The sequence below is a fragment of the Lepidothrix coronata genome, unplaced genomic scaffold (genome assembly GCF_001604755.1).
Source record: "Lepidothrix coronata isolate B3197 unplaced genomic scaffold, Lepidothrix_coronata-1.0 Scaffold73, whole genome shotgun sequence".
NCBI classification, from domain to species: Eukaryota; Metazoa; Chordata; class Aves; order Passeriformes; family Pipridae; genus Lepidothrix; species Lepidothrix coronata.
The window spans coordinates 3,757,118-3,772,756 of record NW_016690253.1 but is presented as its reverse complement, the minus strand read 5'-3'; the positions used below and the strand labels follow the sequence as shown (position 1 = coordinate 3,772,756).

General features: G+C 59.9%; 3 protein-coding genes across 3 annotated transcripts in view; 2 read left to right on the top strand and 1 right to left on the bottom strand.

The window, feature by feature from the left end:
- IGBP1 (immunoglobulin (CD79A) binding protein 1) overlaps positions 1 to 2,741 on the top strand; it is a 5,061-nt gene extending 2,320 nt beyond the window's left edge. The window contains exons 3-6 of the mRNA XM_017819122.1: positions 1 to 181; positions 1,071 to 1,156; positions 1,801 to 1,913; positions 2,246 to 2,741. The exon at positions 1 to 181 is cut by the window's left edge and continues 5 nt beyond it. Of these exons, the coding sequence (XP_017674611.1) occupies positions 1 to 181; positions 1,071 to 1,156; positions 1,801 to 1,913; positions 2,246 to 2,394 (529 nt within the window). The 3' untranslated portion in view covers positions 2,395 to 2,741. The remainder of the gene's footprint in view (positions 182 to 1,070; positions 1,157 to 1,800; positions 1,914 to 2,245) is intronic.
- A 1,291-nt stretch (positions 2,742 to 4,032) lies between these two features.
- Positions 4,033 to 8,391, top strand: LOC108499459 (diacylglycerol O-acyltransferase 2-like). The gene is made up of 8 exons (XM_017819321.1): positions 4,033 to 4,162; positions 5,703 to 5,831; positions 5,901 to 6,008; positions 6,253 to 6,323; positions 6,418 to 6,622; positions 7,098 to 7,272; positions 7,374 to 7,576; positions 7,719 to 8,391. The coding sequence occupies exons 1-8, from the start codon at positions 4,123 to 4,125 to the stop codon at positions 7,871 to 7,873; spliced, it is 1,086 nt and encodes a 361-aa protein (XP_017674810.1). The 5' UTR covers positions 4,033 to 4,122; the 3' UTR covers positions 7,874 to 8,391.
- Positions 8,392 to 9,171: 780 nt separating this feature from the next.
- P2RY4 (pyrimidinergic receptor P2Y4) lies at positions 9,172 to 14,637 on the bottom strand. The gene is made up of 2 exons (XM_017819320.1): positions 14,505 to 14,637; positions 9,172 to 10,869 (listed from the first exon to the last, which is right to left on the bottom strand). Exon 2 carries the CDS (start codon positions 10,851 to 10,853, stop codon positions 9,732 to 9,734), a length of 1,122 nt encoding a protein of 373 aa, XP_017674809.1. The 5' UTR covers positions 10,854 to 10,869; positions 14,505 to 14,637; the 3' UTR covers positions 9,172 to 9,731.
- Between the last annotated feature and the right edge of the window lie 1,002 nt (positions 14,638 to 15,639).

Genomic DNA, 15,639 nt, shown 5'->3' with positions numbered 1-15,639 from the left:
GGAGCTGGAGAACAAGTTGGCCTCCATGAGGAGCTTCGTGGAGAGCGGGACAGCAGATGAGGATCAGATCCGGGAGTTTTACATCCTGCAGATCCAGAAATGGATCAGCACCAGCCTGGAGGAGCTGGAGAGCATCGACCAGGAGATGGTGATCCTGAAGAACAGGGATGTGGCCAGACAGGTACAGGATCATCCCTGCTGGGATGGACACGGGTGGGGGGAATGAATCCCTGAGGGCTCAGTGGCAGAGGTGGAGTTTTATTCTGTGAATTCTCAGTTGAAATTGAGCTCACTCCCAGCACAAGCTATTGGGATTTGGTTTAATTCTGCTTTTTGGGTTGATTCCTGCCCTCTCCTGCCACACATTCCAGACAGTCTTGGACTGTGAAATGCTGGAGCTAGGAATGTCAGAGCTCAACTGTGCAAAGGCTTTTGCTGGGTTCTGTAGGCCCCTAACTCTGAAGAGCATTTAAATTTATACATTAAAATAAGACCCTTGTGATGTCTTTCACACCCCCACTCCTGGTCTGCAGCGTGTCCGGCTGTTACAGATGGGAATATCAGCCTGTTGGAATGACAGAAGCTTCCACAGGCCTGCAGTCCCTGTGCAGAGCGTTGATTCCAGGCTTTATGTCACCTGGAATGTCTGCTGGAAATAACAGCCCCCAATGAGCTGGCACAGCCCTGCCCAACCTGTTGGCAGGAGCGGGTCATTTTTGGCACTGCAGGACTTGGCTCCTCCGTAGTGTCCCGTCGGGAATGACGAGCTCAGGACGCTGCACGTTGGGTCCCTGGAGCAATAAGCAATTCCTGCTCTGAGCTGGTTTAGCCCTGTCAGCTCTGCTTTGATCCAGGCAGGTGTTACAGAGGCACAGGGAGTGATTTGAAGAGGGGCACAGATAGAATTCCTGATTTAAACCGTATTCAGGCCTGGATTGTCCATCTTGGGGCACTGCTCTGAGAGCTGACGTGTTTCTCTTCTACAAGACTTTTAATAACCCTGGGGTGGGAAGCAGAGGGTGGGATTCTCATCTCCCCAATTGCCTTCTGACTGTTGTTTGCATGTCCAGGCTCCAGCAGCTCCCCACGGCCCCTCCCGGCCCGTCAGAGCCCCAGTGAGACCTTTCATCCTGACCCGTGACACTGCCCAGGCCAGGTACGTGGGGTTGGGGTTATTTAACCACACTTTGAGGCAGTGCTCTCACATCAGGCCTGAAGTACTCTTCCAAGTGCAGAAATCCGGTTGTAACCTCTGTGTCTGCACCTCTATTTGCGGCACCCTGAGATCCTCGCAAGGAATTTCAGCAGCTAAAGCACAAAATGGGGTAGAAATGAGATTTCCTATCATGCTTGTGGTATGATTTTCCCTGAGCCTTCCATGTCTAGTTCAGTTCTCAGGGGCATCCTGGGGACACTTTCCATTATCCCAGGTTGCTCTAAGCCCCATCCAGCCTGGACTTGGACACTTCCAGGGATGGTGCAGCTTCTTTGGGCAACCTGTGCCAGGGCCTCTCCACCTTCACAGGGGAGAAGTTCTCTGGCAGTGGGAAGCTGTTCCCCCTTCTCCTGTCCCTCCATGCCTTGTCCAGAGACCCTCTCCAGGAGGCTCTCTCTTGGAGCCCCTTCAGGCACTGGAAGGCCACAATTAGATCTCCCCAAAGCCTCCCTCAAGCCCTCCTTGATAACATGCCTTAAATCCTTAGTGCAGATTGGATTATGGAATAGTGCTGTGCCTGTTGTCTGTGTTTCTCTCATTGTGAGGGATCTAACTCCCTTTTCCTGGCTGTGTGTGTCCTGCAGAGTGTTTGGAGCTGGTTATCCCGGCCTGCCCACCATGACTGTGGATGACTGGTACGAGCAGCGCCGGAGGCAGGGAATTGTGTCCGGGCAGAGCGTCCCTCAGAGGGCACCAGGTATGGAGGCAAACGAGGGAATGGGGGATTTGGGAAGGCTCCTGGGGGGCTGAGTGGACAGGGATATGTGCAGGGTGTGGAACACCCCCTGACTGAGGAAGAGTCCAAGCTTTATTAGGAAAACAACTGGATTGTCAGACTGTGCTTGGCCTTTTGGATGGAGCTTGGAGCGACCTGGTCTAGTGGGGAGTGAGACTGGATGGACTTTAAGATCCCTTCCAACCCAAACCATTCCATGATTCTAATCCCTGCTGTCTGCCTAGACCAGCTCTGGGCTGGGCTTCTCCTTGGAGAGCCTGACCTGGGATCTCCTCCCTGTCCCTCACCTCCAGCAGGTGTAAGTGATGAAGAGCTGCAGAAGCAGCAGCAGGAGAAAAAAGAGGAGGAAGATGATGAGGAAGCTCTTCAAAAAGCTCGGAACTGGGACGACTGGAAAGACACACACCCCCGAGGCTACGGCAACCGGCAGAACATGGGCTGAGCAGGGCCTGGATCCTGGGAGAAGAACTTGGACAGGGAGAGAGAAGAGAGGGGGGAATACAGTGTACATATGTGGAGCATCTGGGAATCCTCCGGGAGCCGGATCAGAGGAGGACACGTGACCCCTTGCTTTGGTTTGCATTCCATGTCAGACTGGGTGCACTGGTCGTGCTGGGAGGTGCCCAGAGCACTGTGAGGGTCAGGCTCCCTCTGCACTCCCAGGCAGAGGCAGCCCTCGGAGGGGGAGTCCATGGGTTTGGAAACTGCTCTTTGTATTGTGGGTGGTTGTATTTATTATTTTTTTTCCTCTCTATTTTAAGCAAAATAAACTCTCTTTGTGCTGCCTAATTCCTGCTGTGAAATTCCCTTGCTCTTCATCCCGGGCTCTTCCAGAGCCAATGAGGGCCAACCCTGGACCCTCTCGTGGAGCCCACAGGGATGAAAACTGGGACAAATGGTGCCATATTCCAAGGCAAAGTAGTCAGTGTGCTTTGAAATCTAACAGAACAACCCTGATGGGGGGAAAACCTTTTCTGGATCCCTCTGGAGATGGTTTAAATGGCTGCTGGCACCAATCCTGGCTTGCTGAATCTGGCACTGACCTGGCACACGGGGTGTGTTACTGGTCAGAGGGGTGAGGAATAACAGCTGGAAGCTCTGTGGGCTGGCACTTGTTCTAAATCTGTTAAAAATATTGGGATGAAAAAGCAAAGACAGCTTGGAGGGCACTGGGTGTGTCACCTGGAGCGGGCACTGTTACCTGCACAGTGTTTCCTTACCCTGGGACAGTGGGATTCTCACACAATTTGGGGTTTTTCCTTCCTATCAGCCTGATTTGGACACAGCTAGGGGGCCAGCTGGGCTGCAGGAGAGCTGAAATTTTTTCCATGCAGCAATCCCTGCTCCTTGGAACTGATCCACACCCAGGAAGCCATGGCCTGCAGTGAGTGTGGTCACACCTTCCCAGGTACGGAGTCCCTACAATTCACAGGAGCAGGCTGTGGGGTTTGTGGGTTCCAAATCTCCCAGGAAACGTGTTCCTTACTCTTAACACCACAGGCAATCCTGTACGTGGATTTTCCATTTCCTACACTTGATCTTAGCCAGCAGTTCTAGTGAGCACCTCTGGAAAGCAGGATCCTGAGGAGCAGCTTTAGTGACAGTCTCTGTGGATTTTCACTGTTCCTTTGGCTGTTGGCCCGAAGCTCTACCTCAGTGCTGATTTTGTGCTGCTCTTATTTCCTTATTTTCTCATTTTCCCCCCAAATCCCCTCCAGGCAGGGATGGAAGAGGAGGGAATGGTGATGGCTGTGTTTCCAGTGGCTGCATTCCCATTGTGCGGAGCAGGAGCTTTGGGATGACGTTTTTGGGTGGCTCTGGGAGGATCACACTGTTTGAGCATGACAGTGTTTGTGACATACCCAAACTGTGGACGGTACCATTCCCAGGGGGATGCAGCCTCCACGGAGCCCCCACCAGCACCGGGGCCTTTCCAAGGGGCCCCGACCGCCCAGCACGGAGCAGCTCCTCACCCTCAGTGTGCCCCCTCAGCTTCCCAAGGACCCCCAGCTCCTGTCCGTGCTCCAAATCCAGGGCTGGAGCAGGTCCCTCCCCTGGGCAGCGGCCGGTGGACCTTAGGTCAGGTGGTCAAAGCCTCTGGACACACAGCCTCTGTGATTGCCAAACTCACCTTTCAACCTGCCGAGCCTGGTGCAGAGCTCCCGCCACCATGAAAACCATCATCGCAGCCTGCTCCCAAAATCTTAGTGGTGAGATATTCCCAAAGGGGGCTGGGATGGGGTCTGATGCTCCAGCAATGCCAGGAGCTCATTGTTACTGCTGTCTACTTGCTTTGGAGTGCAGAGGGGAAAGGGAGGTGTTGGGAAAGATTTGGGGATAACTCCAGAGGAAAATATAGAGGCTCAACAGGAATGGAATTTCTGACAATGCATTTGGGAATGTTACTCCCACAAGAATCTCCAGAGCACTGCAAATTCCAAATGTTGGGATTTGCAGAGGCTCCTGTTGCTGTGGACGGGGCCGGCAGCAGAACCACGGGGGTTCTCTGTGTCTGTGGTCCAGATGTTCGTGGAGTTCTTGGGATGGGAGCTAGGAAAAGGAACTGAAAACGACTGTTTGGTGGGCACAAGTTTGCTGGAAGAGCTCTGAGTCTTCCCTGGGCAAAAAAAGGGCTTTGGAAAGCTGAGAATGGCAGGGCTGTGTGGGCTTTTGGGGATGTGGGATGGGTGGAAGGGATCTCTCAGAGCCTGTCATGATGCTTGAGAGAAATGGACAACACTTCCTCAATGCTGGAGATGGCTCCAGTGTTTCATTTATTTCAGTTGTCCTGTTCCTGGTTTGGGTTGAGCCAGGAAGAGTTGAACCTCCACCAGCTTCCTGAACCAAGGTTTGGTGGTTCTCCTCTAACCTGGGGGTCCCTGGTCTGGGGAGCCACAGGGACAGGGCTGCTCCCGTCTCACCCCGAGCATCCCTCTGGCCAACATGCAGATTTTGAGTTGTTTTCCCAAGAAAACCCGGCTCTGGTGACACTCAGGGGTATCTCTCTGTGGTGGCTGTGCCAGGTGGTCTCGGCCATGGTGGACCTTTGTCCGGGAGCGGTGCTGGCAGAGCCGGCACCTCGGGCCCATTTCGGGAGGAGGGATGGGGCTGTGTGTGGAGTTTGGATCCTGGCAGCCAGCCCAGGATGGTTAATGGTTCACCAAGGTCGTCCAGAGGGAAGGGGCCGTGGGGGAGCGGAGCAGCAGCAGCAGCTCCAGCGTGTCCCAGGCTGTGGGGACGGCTGGGGGATGGCCACCCTTGTCCACCCCAGCTCAGCCCCAGCCGCTGTCCTTGGCACCTGCTAGGGGGTGGTGTCTCCCTGTTGTGCCAGCTGAGAAATCCCCAAATCCTCTGTGAGCCTGAGCGCTCCAAGGAGGGCATGGGAAAGGTCCCAGCCCTTGGGAAGTCAGCACAGAGCAGGATATGCCACTGCGCTCTGCTCTGCTGGTGCACGGAATGTTTGGGGTTGGGGGGCTCACCCTGGAATCTTCCTCCTGCTCTGTGCCCAGGGCACCCTGGTTGCCCAGGGCCACGTCCTGACATGGTCCAGAGCTCTCTGGGGATGGCATTCCCCATTCCACCCCACCACATCCCATCCCTCCTCACCCAACTGCTCGTCCTTCCCATCCCACCTCCTGCCTCGCCCCATAACCCAGCCCTGGCACCCCTGGGTGCCCCCTGCCAGCCCAGTGGCCCAGGCTGTGTTCAAGCCGTGCTGTTTTGAGCTGGGGCCATGTTCCCCCTCCACAGGGAGCCGTGCCAGTGTCCAGGCCGCCCTGCGCACGCTGCTGGCCGTGCCCTGGCCCTCCCAGCGGGACGTTCGCTCTGCGCTCCAGCTCCTCGCCGTCCTGCAGTGGGTGCTCAGCTTCCTGCTGCTAGGTGAGTAGGGGGCTGCGGGGGCCCTGGGGGTGGGCACACACCCGCTCACCCCGTGCCTGGCCCCCACAGGAACTGTCAGCCTCGTGGTGCTCATCTACCTGCTGTTCACCAGCTTCTGGCTCATCCCAGTGCTCTACCTGGCCTGGATCATCTTCGACTGGGACACGCCGGAGAGAGGTGGGGTTGGGAACATCCCCCTTCCTCCGACTTTGCAGCAGGATGGGGGTGGGGTCCCCCCTTCCTCCAGGTCCCTCACAGCAAATGGGGAGATCCACATCCCACCTGCTCCTTCCCTCCACTCCCACACCATCAGCACCGTGGTGGGAACAGGGATACGGCAAGTCCGTGGGGAGTGTTTCCCATGGATCCCGCTGCCCATGGGGGTGGGTGTCATCTCCTGTGGTCCCTCTTTGGATTGCAGGTGGCAGGAGGCTGCCGTGCCTGCGGCGATGGACTGTGTGGAACCACTTTCGGGATTATTTCCCAGTCAAGGTACAGTGCCAGGACAGGATATTCCTGCAAGTGCTGGTGGTGGGACCACCCAAAAGGAGGTGCCATGTCCCTGTGACCCCTTTTGTCCCCACAGCTGGTGAAGACACACGATCTGTCCCCCAGCCACAACTACATCATCGGCTCCCACCCCCACGGCATCCTCTGCGTCGGCGCCTTCTGCAACTTCATCACGGGCTCCACCGGCTTCGAGGAGATGTTCCCGGGAATCCACTCCTTCCTCACCACCCTGGCTGGCAACTTCCGCCTGCCCCTTTTCCGGGAGTACCTGATGAGTGGGGGTGAGCAGCCCCTGCCCAGCCCTGCTGGCAGTGCCCGCGGGCAGGGGGTCCCTGCTCCCTCTGAGGGAAACACAGGAGTGATGGTGCCCCCAGGAGCAGGCAGGGCAGGGATGGAGCTCTGCCTGAGCTCCACCTTCACCTCGCCTGCACCCTGCCTACACCCTGCCTGCACTGCAGCCTGTGTACACCCTGCCTACACCCTGCCTGCATCTTGCCTGTGCTCTGCCCACACCCTGCCTACACCTAATACACCCCACCTCCACCCTTGCTACACCTTACCTACACCCTGCCTGCACCCTGCCTGCACCCTGCCCACACCTTACCTGCATCCTGCCCGCAGCAGGGGGTGCCCTTGTGCTGTCCCTGCCCTGGTCCCACCCGGTGTGATCCCTCGTGGTGTCCCCAGCGGTGTCCCCGTCCCCGGGCGCTGCCCAGGCGGGCAGTCCCACAGCTCGGGTGCCCGTTCCCGCCGCAGGGCTGTTCCCGGTGACCCGCCGTGCCATCGGGTACCTGCTGTCCCACAACGGCACCGGCAACGCGGTGGCCATCGTCATCGGCGGCGCGGCCGAGTCGCTGTCCTGCCGGCCCGGCATCACCACACTCATCCTCCGCAACCGCAAGGGCTTTGTGCGCATGGCCCTGCAGCACGGGTGGGTCACGGGTGGGCACAGGGGGGTCACGGGCACGGCCACCCCCGCGGGGGACCGGGTGTCCTGGCACCCCGTCACTGCCCACCATGTCCCCTCCACAGGGCCTTCCTCGTCCCCTCCTTCTCCTTTGGAGAGAACGACCTGTTCCGCCAGGTGGTCTTTGAGGAGGGCAGCTGGATGAGGAGCATCCAGCGGCGCTTCCAGAAGATGATTGGCTTCGCTCCCTGCGTCTTCTACGGCCGCGGCCTCACCTCCAGCCGCTCCCGGGGCTTCCTGCCCTACGCCAGACCCATCACCACCGTGGGTGAGTAGCTGGGCTGGGGGGACCCCTGAGGGTGGGGCAGAGCAGGGACACCCCACTGGAAGGCACCGCTCGGGCCGTGTCCCCGTGAGCCGAGCGCGTCCCCAGGCCACGGGTCTGACCCCGTCCTGTCCCCTGCCGGCAGTGGGGGAGCCGGTGGCAGTGCCCAAGGTGCAGAACCCGAGCCGGGAGCTGGTGGACACGTACCACGAGATGTACATCCAGGCCCTGCTCAAGCTCTTCAATGACAACAAGACCAAGTACGGGCTGTCGGAGACGGACGAGCTGCACATCCTCTGAGTGCCCCCAGCGCCGGCAGCCCCATCCCGGCTCACCAGGGCTTCTGGGGGGGATTTCAGCCGGCCCGGCACGGGGGACACACGGGGCACAGTCCCCACCCCAGCCCTCCGCTCCTCTGGCCCAAAAACCTGAGTGGGAGATGGGAGGAGAGGAGGAAGCCAGGGGGAGATTGGGAAAGGGTCCCACTTGGAAGGGGTTTGGAGGGGCTGCAGGTGACATGGCTGTCTCCTGGCAGGGGCTGGGGTGAGGCTGAGGGCCAGTGATGGGCACAGTTCCCCCAGATAACCAGGTCACCACGAGCTGAGGGAGGGGGTGCCATGGGAGGAGAAATCAAATAGGGTCTTTGGGGTGGCATCCTGATGGCGCGTGGGACCAGCCTTGGGGGACATCCCACCCTGGGGTCGAGGGGGAACACTCCTGGACTTGGGGACCTGTGGAATTGGCCTCAGCCAGGACCACGTGGTCTCAGATGAGCCTTTTCAGGTGCCTCTGTCCCCAATACAGGTTTCCAACTCCCCTCCCTTGTCTGTGTGTGTTCTGGGGGTCAGCATGGGCAGCACTGGGACAGACCTGTGGACCTGCCACTCACTGTGTCCCCTCCCTGGGAGGTCCATCTCCAGCTGGGGCTGTACTTGGCAGGGCCCCTTGCACTGCTCAGGTGCAACCAAGCTGCTCCAGGATGCTCCTGAGCCATGTTGGATATAACGGGAGGAGAGGGGCAGCAGCTGCTCTTACTGGGTCAACTGGGCTCAGGAGGGGGATCTCCTGCTCGCTCTGCTCTTGGCTCAGTGGTGAGTGAGGGGCTCTCTGGGCACCACTACTGGTGGGGTGGGGACACAGGGCTGGGATGTGCCATCCTTGGGGCCCTTTCCTTCCCCTGGGCAGCTCCTGGTGGGGTGTGGCTTGTGTGACCAGTGTCATGGCAGAGGTGACACCTTGATGATGCTTTTGGTGTGTCCCTTCCCAAGGCATGTGCTGACAGGAGTTGTGGGGGGCCATGGGGACAGCCCTGTCCCTGTCCCATCCCTGCCAGGCTGGCATGGGAGAGTCAACAGCACTGATACCAATCTTGGTCTGCCCCACTGTGCAGGCACTTGGTCAAACAAAAGGGCTGGGTAAACATTTGAGGAGCAAACACCCATAAAGGCACATTCCCGTCACCAGGGGTGTCACCAGCTCACCGCTCCGGACCTGCCCCGGCACTGGTGTCACCGTGGAGGGTGGCTTTTCTCTGGGGTGAGGGTGGGTGTCTCGTTCCTCTTCCTTCTGCTACAGGGAGAAACAGGCAGGAGCAAAGGGAAAGGGGAAGGGGCTTTACTGGGGGGTGACGGGCAGCAAGTGCTGTAGGTGCCCCGTGTCACATCTCTCCTCCTCTGCCAAGGCCAGTGGTGTGACAGAGACATCTCTGACAAACAGGCAGGGGGGACCCCAGCGTGGGCTCTGTCCTCTTGTTCAGTCTGTTGCCCACACATCACCACAGAGCCGTCTGGAAGGGCTGTGCCTACCCAGGGAGGGACCAGTGTCCCTTCTCTTTAGTGACCTGTCACCCCCTTGTGTCCCCAGGAGTGCCCTGGGATGGGACACCAGCCTGCTTCCCCCAAACAGCCTCCTCGGTGTCCTTCCCATTCCCACGCGTGCTCTCCTGCCCCAGTGAGCACCAGCACTCTCCTCCCAGAGCATCCCAGGGCAGGGCTGGGACTGGCCCCGTGGCCTCCAGCCCTCAGCCCTGTGGCCTCTGCCCCTGCAGGGGCTGGGCAGGGGCAGGGCAGGTTGAGGACCTGGGGGTGCCCACATGGAGCCCAGAGGGGCTGCAGCTCCTGGAGCCCAGAGATGAGGTCATGGAACCCCCTCGGGCCCCTCAGCACCCGTCCCCGCTCCGTGCTGTCCCTGTCCCTCGGGTGACACTGGCCACGTGGCCGCTGTCCGTGAGGGTGTCCGTGTAGGGTGACACCAGGGCCAGGTTGCAGGTGGGCACGGGCCGGAGCCGGTGGGGGGCCCCCCGGCGCAGCCCCCGGTACTTGTCCCCGGCCAGGAAGTACAGGATGGGGTCGAGGCAGCTGTTGATGCTGGCCAGGGGCCGTGTGATCTTGTAGGTGAAGTTGATGATGTTGAGGGTCCGGCAGTCGGCTTGGAAGTAGCGGGAGGTGTAGTAGAGGGTGCGGGTGATGTGGAAGGGCACGAAGCAGATGGCAAAGACGGCGAGCACGATGATGATCATCTTGATGGAGCGTTTCTTGTAGGAGGGCATCCGCGGGCTGGGGCTGGAGAGGCTGGACTTGCCGAGCTGCTTGGCCATGAGGCAGTAGCACAGGACGATGACCAGGAAGGGCAGCCCGAAGAGCAGGGCCATGACAGAGGAGCTGTAGTGCACGTAATGGTCGAACTCCTCGGGCTTGGTGGTGTCGTGGCACAGGGTGGTGTTGCCCGTGGAGCTGGTGGTGACAAAGATGAGGTTGGGGATGAGGCAGATGGTGACGACGAGCCAGGCACCCACGCAGATGATGCGGGCGTGCTTGGTCTTCACCCACTTGAGGGAGCGGATGGGGTGGCAGATGCCCATGTAGCGGTGGACGCTGATGCAGGTGAGGAAGAGGATGGTGCTGTAGAGGTTGGCATAGAACAGGAACCGCACGATCTTGCAGAGCCATTTCCCGAAGGGCCAGTTGTTGCGGTCGGCGTAATAATAGACCAGGGTGGGGAGGGAGAGGACATAGAGCATGTCAGACACGGCCAGGTTCACCATGTAGGTGGTGGTGGCATTCCAGGGCCTCATCCTGGAGATGAATATCCACAGGGCCCAGGAGTTGAGGGGCAGCCCCACCACGAAGACGATGCTGTAGGAGATGGGCAGCAGGATGAACTTGAACTCCTCGTCGAAGACACACTTCGCCTCGGCCACCTCAGTGGTGTTCCCTCCTGGCCAGGGAGTCGGTGTTGGTGTCCACAGGGCAACTGGGAATGTCCTCCCTGAAGTGGCCATGTTCTCCGAGCCAGATCTGGGGGAGTAGTTAATAAAAGCACATTAGTCGTCAACCCTGACCATTGTCAGGCACAAAGCGTGGAAAGGAGCCAAAGATGCCAGATTTTGCCTCCCTCCAGGAGCTTCGGCCACTTTGACGGTTCTCTGGTTTTTCTCAGCTCACGCGCTCGGGCCTCGCGGGGCCGGGGGGGGCCTGGGCAAGCCCTCCCTCCGCAGCCCCCGCAACGACACCCATCAATGAGCCCTCTGAGCGGCGCAGGGACGGGAGCGTGCCGGGGACAGAGAGCCGGGCCGGCCCCGCCGGGCAGCAGCCCCACGGCGCGGCGAACAATGAGACCTTGATGAGCAACAGCAGCCCCCGGCCGGGCCAGCGCAGCCTCTTGGAAGCTGCCTCAGCCTAATTGGCACCATCCTGACAATGCTGCTGCTCCCAGAGGGCTCCTTGACAGAAGAAAGGCGGGAGGAGAAGAAAGCTTTGTCTGGAAGAATGTTGTGGCCCAGAGGAATCCTGGGGGGGAGAGTGGTAAAGGAGCCTTTGGGAGACAGCCTCCCCGATGGTGAGGGGCCTCGGCTGCTGGGTATTCTCCGTAGGAGAGGGATGAGCTAAGCTCTGTGGAGAGGAGCCACGCCGGGGCCAAGTCCCAGCTCAAGGGAGTGCAAGTTAACAAGGCAGGACATTTCCTCCTGCACGGTGTGAGGATCAAAGGCTGGATCTGTATCCTCCTGGGAAATCACTGTGAGCACAAGCTGTCAAGGGTCAGGTTTGCCTGTTGGATGTCTGAAGTTCAGAGCCCTCTTCTCTGTGGTGTCCAGTAAAGGACCAAGGAAGGCTGCTGGCACTCTGACCCCTCTGCACCCACCACCATCCCTGGTGAAGTGATTCCTCCAACAAGGATGGATGCTTGGATGAGTAACCTGGGAGCAGGAGCATCTGCTGTGCTGCTGGTGGGGACAAGGGCGTAGCCAAAACTGCATCTGATGGAGGGAATGCTGGTGCATCTCTAGTCTCTGTTGGCCAGAGCTCACCCAGGAGGGGCCATGTACCAGGACAGGGGAGGACTCAGGGCGACAATGGACATTAACCAGGTGTTGGTGTTGGTAGTACAAGGTGGAAGGATGTGTCCTCAGGCTCCTTCATCCCTTGGCTCCCTCATCATCCCCCTCCTGTTGGCCTTTGCCGTGAGGATGTGCAGGAATGTCCCGTAGGGTGTATCCGTGGGATGGGCCAGGCCATGCTCCTTCCTGTCCCTGCCACGCCTCGCCTGGAGAGAGCACAGGTTTGCAGAGATGCCCGTAAATGACTCAGCATGCAGACAGGCAGGGGGTGGCTGTGGCCCCTCTGGCCGCGCTCCACGGGCTCTGTTTGAGTTGCGGGTTGAGCCTCTGGCTGGGCCGAGTTCAAACTCCCCATGGTTCCCATCCCCCGGCGCTGCGGGAAGATCCTGCCTTTATTACAGGGATGAGTTCAGAGAGCAACAGGCAGGTCCTGATCAAACATTAACAGTGGGAAGATCTTGGTTTTTTTCCCAGAACCAGGAGTGGGAACAGCAGGTAGGAAATGCTGAGCACCTGAGTGCAGTGCCAGTGGGGTCCCAACGGGGTGCTGTGCTGGTCCCAGCCCAGTGTGTCCCCACGCTGTGACACTGCTGAGGACATGAGGGACCAGGAGATTTGTTTTCCTTTTCCAGCCTCTGAGTGCAAGTGAGCACAAAGCCTTGAGCTCGACCAGAGGGGAGGTGCTGCAGGGTTCAGTGCCCGAAGTCAGTGTCCGTGACACAGGTCACCAAACAACCAAGATATGAAGAAGACAGTAAATAACAGTTAATAACCTGGTGTGGGATATGCACAAGAAAAAATCCTGAGCAGCTGTGTGGTGCTGGGCTGCTCGGAGGAGAGAGCACACGGACCTGGATTCTGGCAGCTGATACAGCCTGAGGACTGTCAGCAGCAGGATTTAACCATTCCCAAGAACACTCCTTCGAGGATAACCACCAAAAAATAGAAATGCAGCAGAAGATGGCATTTGGCAAGTTATATGTGAGGAGGTTTCATGCGTCCTCATCTTAGTCACAACCAAAATCAGTGCTTTAAATTACTGATTCACATCAGTCCAGCCCAAGGACACGTCACCACCAGCCCCGATCCTACTCCTCACTGACACTCCCAGAAAGGCTCTCCCTGGACAAGGCCTTTCCAGCGTGAGCTTTTGAGGAGGGATCGAGTTGTGAGCCAAGAGATGGGGCTGCCTGTTGGAGCAGGAGATGGAAGGCACTGCAGGGAAAGGACGTGGAGCTGAGGAGAGGGAAGGTGCTGCAGGAAGGGGAGGTGGAGCTGGGGAGATGGAAGGACACAGAGCTGGAAAGATGGAAGATGCTGCAGGGAAAGGCCACAGAGCTGGGGAGGTGATGCCCCCTCCTGCCCTGCCCATTTTGTGGATGCATGAGGGCTGCAATCCTGGGGAACCCCCTGAGCCCCTTGCCCATAGCAAGCACATCCTCTGGGATGGTGCCTGTGGACTGGCCCCCCATGTGGGAAGGGGCAGGGGCCAGCCACAGGACCACTTGCTGGGGGGCACATGCTGTCCTTGGCTCTTTGCCACAGGAACAGGAGCTGCAGCCGGGCTCGGCCATGGAGCTGGGAGACAGGGCAGAGCTCCTGTTCCTGTGTCAAAAGACCTGGTGGGATCCACAGCTGTCCCCAGGCCAGGGTGCCCCCAGCAGCTGGATGAGGCTTCCAGCCCTGGGGGTTTGGGGGTTTGTCCCAGCCCTGGGACATTGAAAAGCACCAATGAAATGAATGAGTGGGGCAGCACCAGAGGCCGGGTCAGCCCTGGAGCCGAAGTCATTGGGACAGGATGGGGATCTGGTGCTGGGGATCTGGAGCAGGAGCTCGGAGAGGGCAGGCAAGAGCAGATTTCAGAGCAGCCACCAAGGGCTGGGTGAGCCTGGGACCAGCTGCTGCTGGAGCATGGAAAAACAGGGCTTTTCTTCTCGCCTAAGCTCTTGGAAATTGCAAAACAAGGGGAAATTGTGCAAAACATCCTGCAGAAGGACCCTTGTCCCTAATCGCCACGTGGTTAGTGCAGCCAAAGCCCCGGCACAAGGGGACATGACCTAATTCCAATCCTTCCCTTTGCCTGGAAGAGCAGCCAAAGCATGCTCTGCCGGCACTGTTGGGCACTGGGGACATCTCCCTGGGGACACCAGCGAGTTCGGGCCCTTCCCTCACTGCCCATCACATCCCGAGGTGACCCCTGCTCAGCAGGGTGGGGGTGAGGGGTTCCTTCCCCCCTTGGGTGGGCTGTCCCCGTCCCCCAGAACCCCATGGTGTCAGGCTGAGCCACAACAGCCCTAGGACAGCTTCCCCTGCAAGGAGACAGCGATTTGGGGGATGGAGAGGAGGATGAAGGAGAGGATGTGGCCATGCTGGGAAGGATGAAGGCCCTCGGTGATAGAGAGTGGTGGTGCATTAGGGAGGAGGATGTACGGAGGGATTTGGGGATGGGGAGAACTGGCTGACTCCCACCCCACACCCATCCAGCCCTGGGGATCCCACCCCTGCCCCTCAGCCCCAGAGCCCAGCTGGGATTGCGTGGCCATGGCAGGGCCCCCCCAGCTGCCGCTGTCCCCAAACACGGGCTGCCCCGCTCACCTGCGACCCGGGCAGCTCTCACGAGTGGGGCCCCCCCGGGGAGCGCCCGTTCCCCACGGGGCAGGAGGCCATGCCGAGGGGCTGCAGGCTGCCCTTTGCCGTGCCCTGCTGTGCTGTGCCCGCTCCCGCTCTCCCACGGCCGGGAGCAAAGTGCCCAGGAAAGGCAGGGCTGGAGGCGGGCGGAGGCGGAGGCAGGAGCAGGAGCTGGAGCTGCCCCAGGGCTCTGCCCCACTGCACTCCCATCCCTCCATCGTCCTCGCAGGCTTTGGGCCACCTGCAGCTCCTGCAGCAGCCCCCTGGGCATGGGGTGTGTGGGCCTCTCCCATGGGGACCGCGGCCCCCTGCCCATGGGGCCACAGCCCCTCACTCATGGGGACCATGGTCCCTCAACCACAAAGGCCACAGCCCCTCATCCATGGGGACCGTGTACCCCCACCCATGGGGACCACAGCCCCTCACTCATGAGGACCATGAGTCCCTCAGCCACAAGGGCCACAGCCCCTCATCCACGGATTGCGTCCCCCCGCCCATGGGGACCGTGGCCCCTCGCCCACCCCGGCAGCCCCCCTGCCCCACGCTGTCCCAGCAGTGCCCGCACCCCGGAGCGCTGCCCCGCTGCCCCCCAGCCCTGCGAGGCCATCCTGGGGACAAAAGGTGGCCAGTGCCACCTTGAGGCCAGCCCGGGCATCGTGTCCCCAAATCCAGGGCCACCTTGGGTGTCGCAGCAGTCGGGATGCTGCCGGGTCGTGGTGTCCCTGTGTTTGGGGGTAGCGTGTCCCCCGCTCCCTGTGCTGCTCAGAGGGATTCACCTCCTTTGCGAGGGCAGTGGGAGAAGGGCGGGTGCTGAGCTCACCTGGCGGGTTTGTGATGAACGGGGATCACAGGGGGACAACGGGTGCACCCCGAGATGTGTGGGGGCCACGACCGTGAGCAGGCTGGCTTGGAGGGAGCAGGGGGCGAGGTCCTGGGGCACCCCGGGGATGCTCGGTCACCGAGGGAGGACACGGGGGAGCCCGCGTGTGCAGGGCTGAGGGGGCACATCTGGAGGGGAATTGTGCCACCATGAATACCCGTGAAGGCAGAGCCAGCCCGTGGGACCCCCACAGGACCCCGGGCAAGGGCAGTCTCGAGGGTC

Bases quoted from the DNA above. Each gene is read 5' to 3' on its own strand.
- LOC108499459 (XM_017819321.1), top strand. From the start codon at position 4,123: ATGAAAACCATCATCGCAGCCTGCTCCCAAAATCTTAGTG. The intron at 7,273-7,373 runs GTGGGTCACGGG...TCCCCTCCACAG, and splicing joins CGCATGGCCCTGCAGCACGG to GGCCTTCCTCGTCCCCTCCT. The intron at 7,577-7,718 runs GTGAGTAGCTGG...CCCTGCCGGCAG, and splicing joins CAGACCCATCACCACCGTGG to TGGGGGAGCCGGTGGCAGTG.
- P2RY4 (XM_017819320.1), bottom strand. From the start codon at position 10,853: ATGGCCACTTCAGGGAGGACATTCCCAGTTGCCCTGTGGACACCAACA.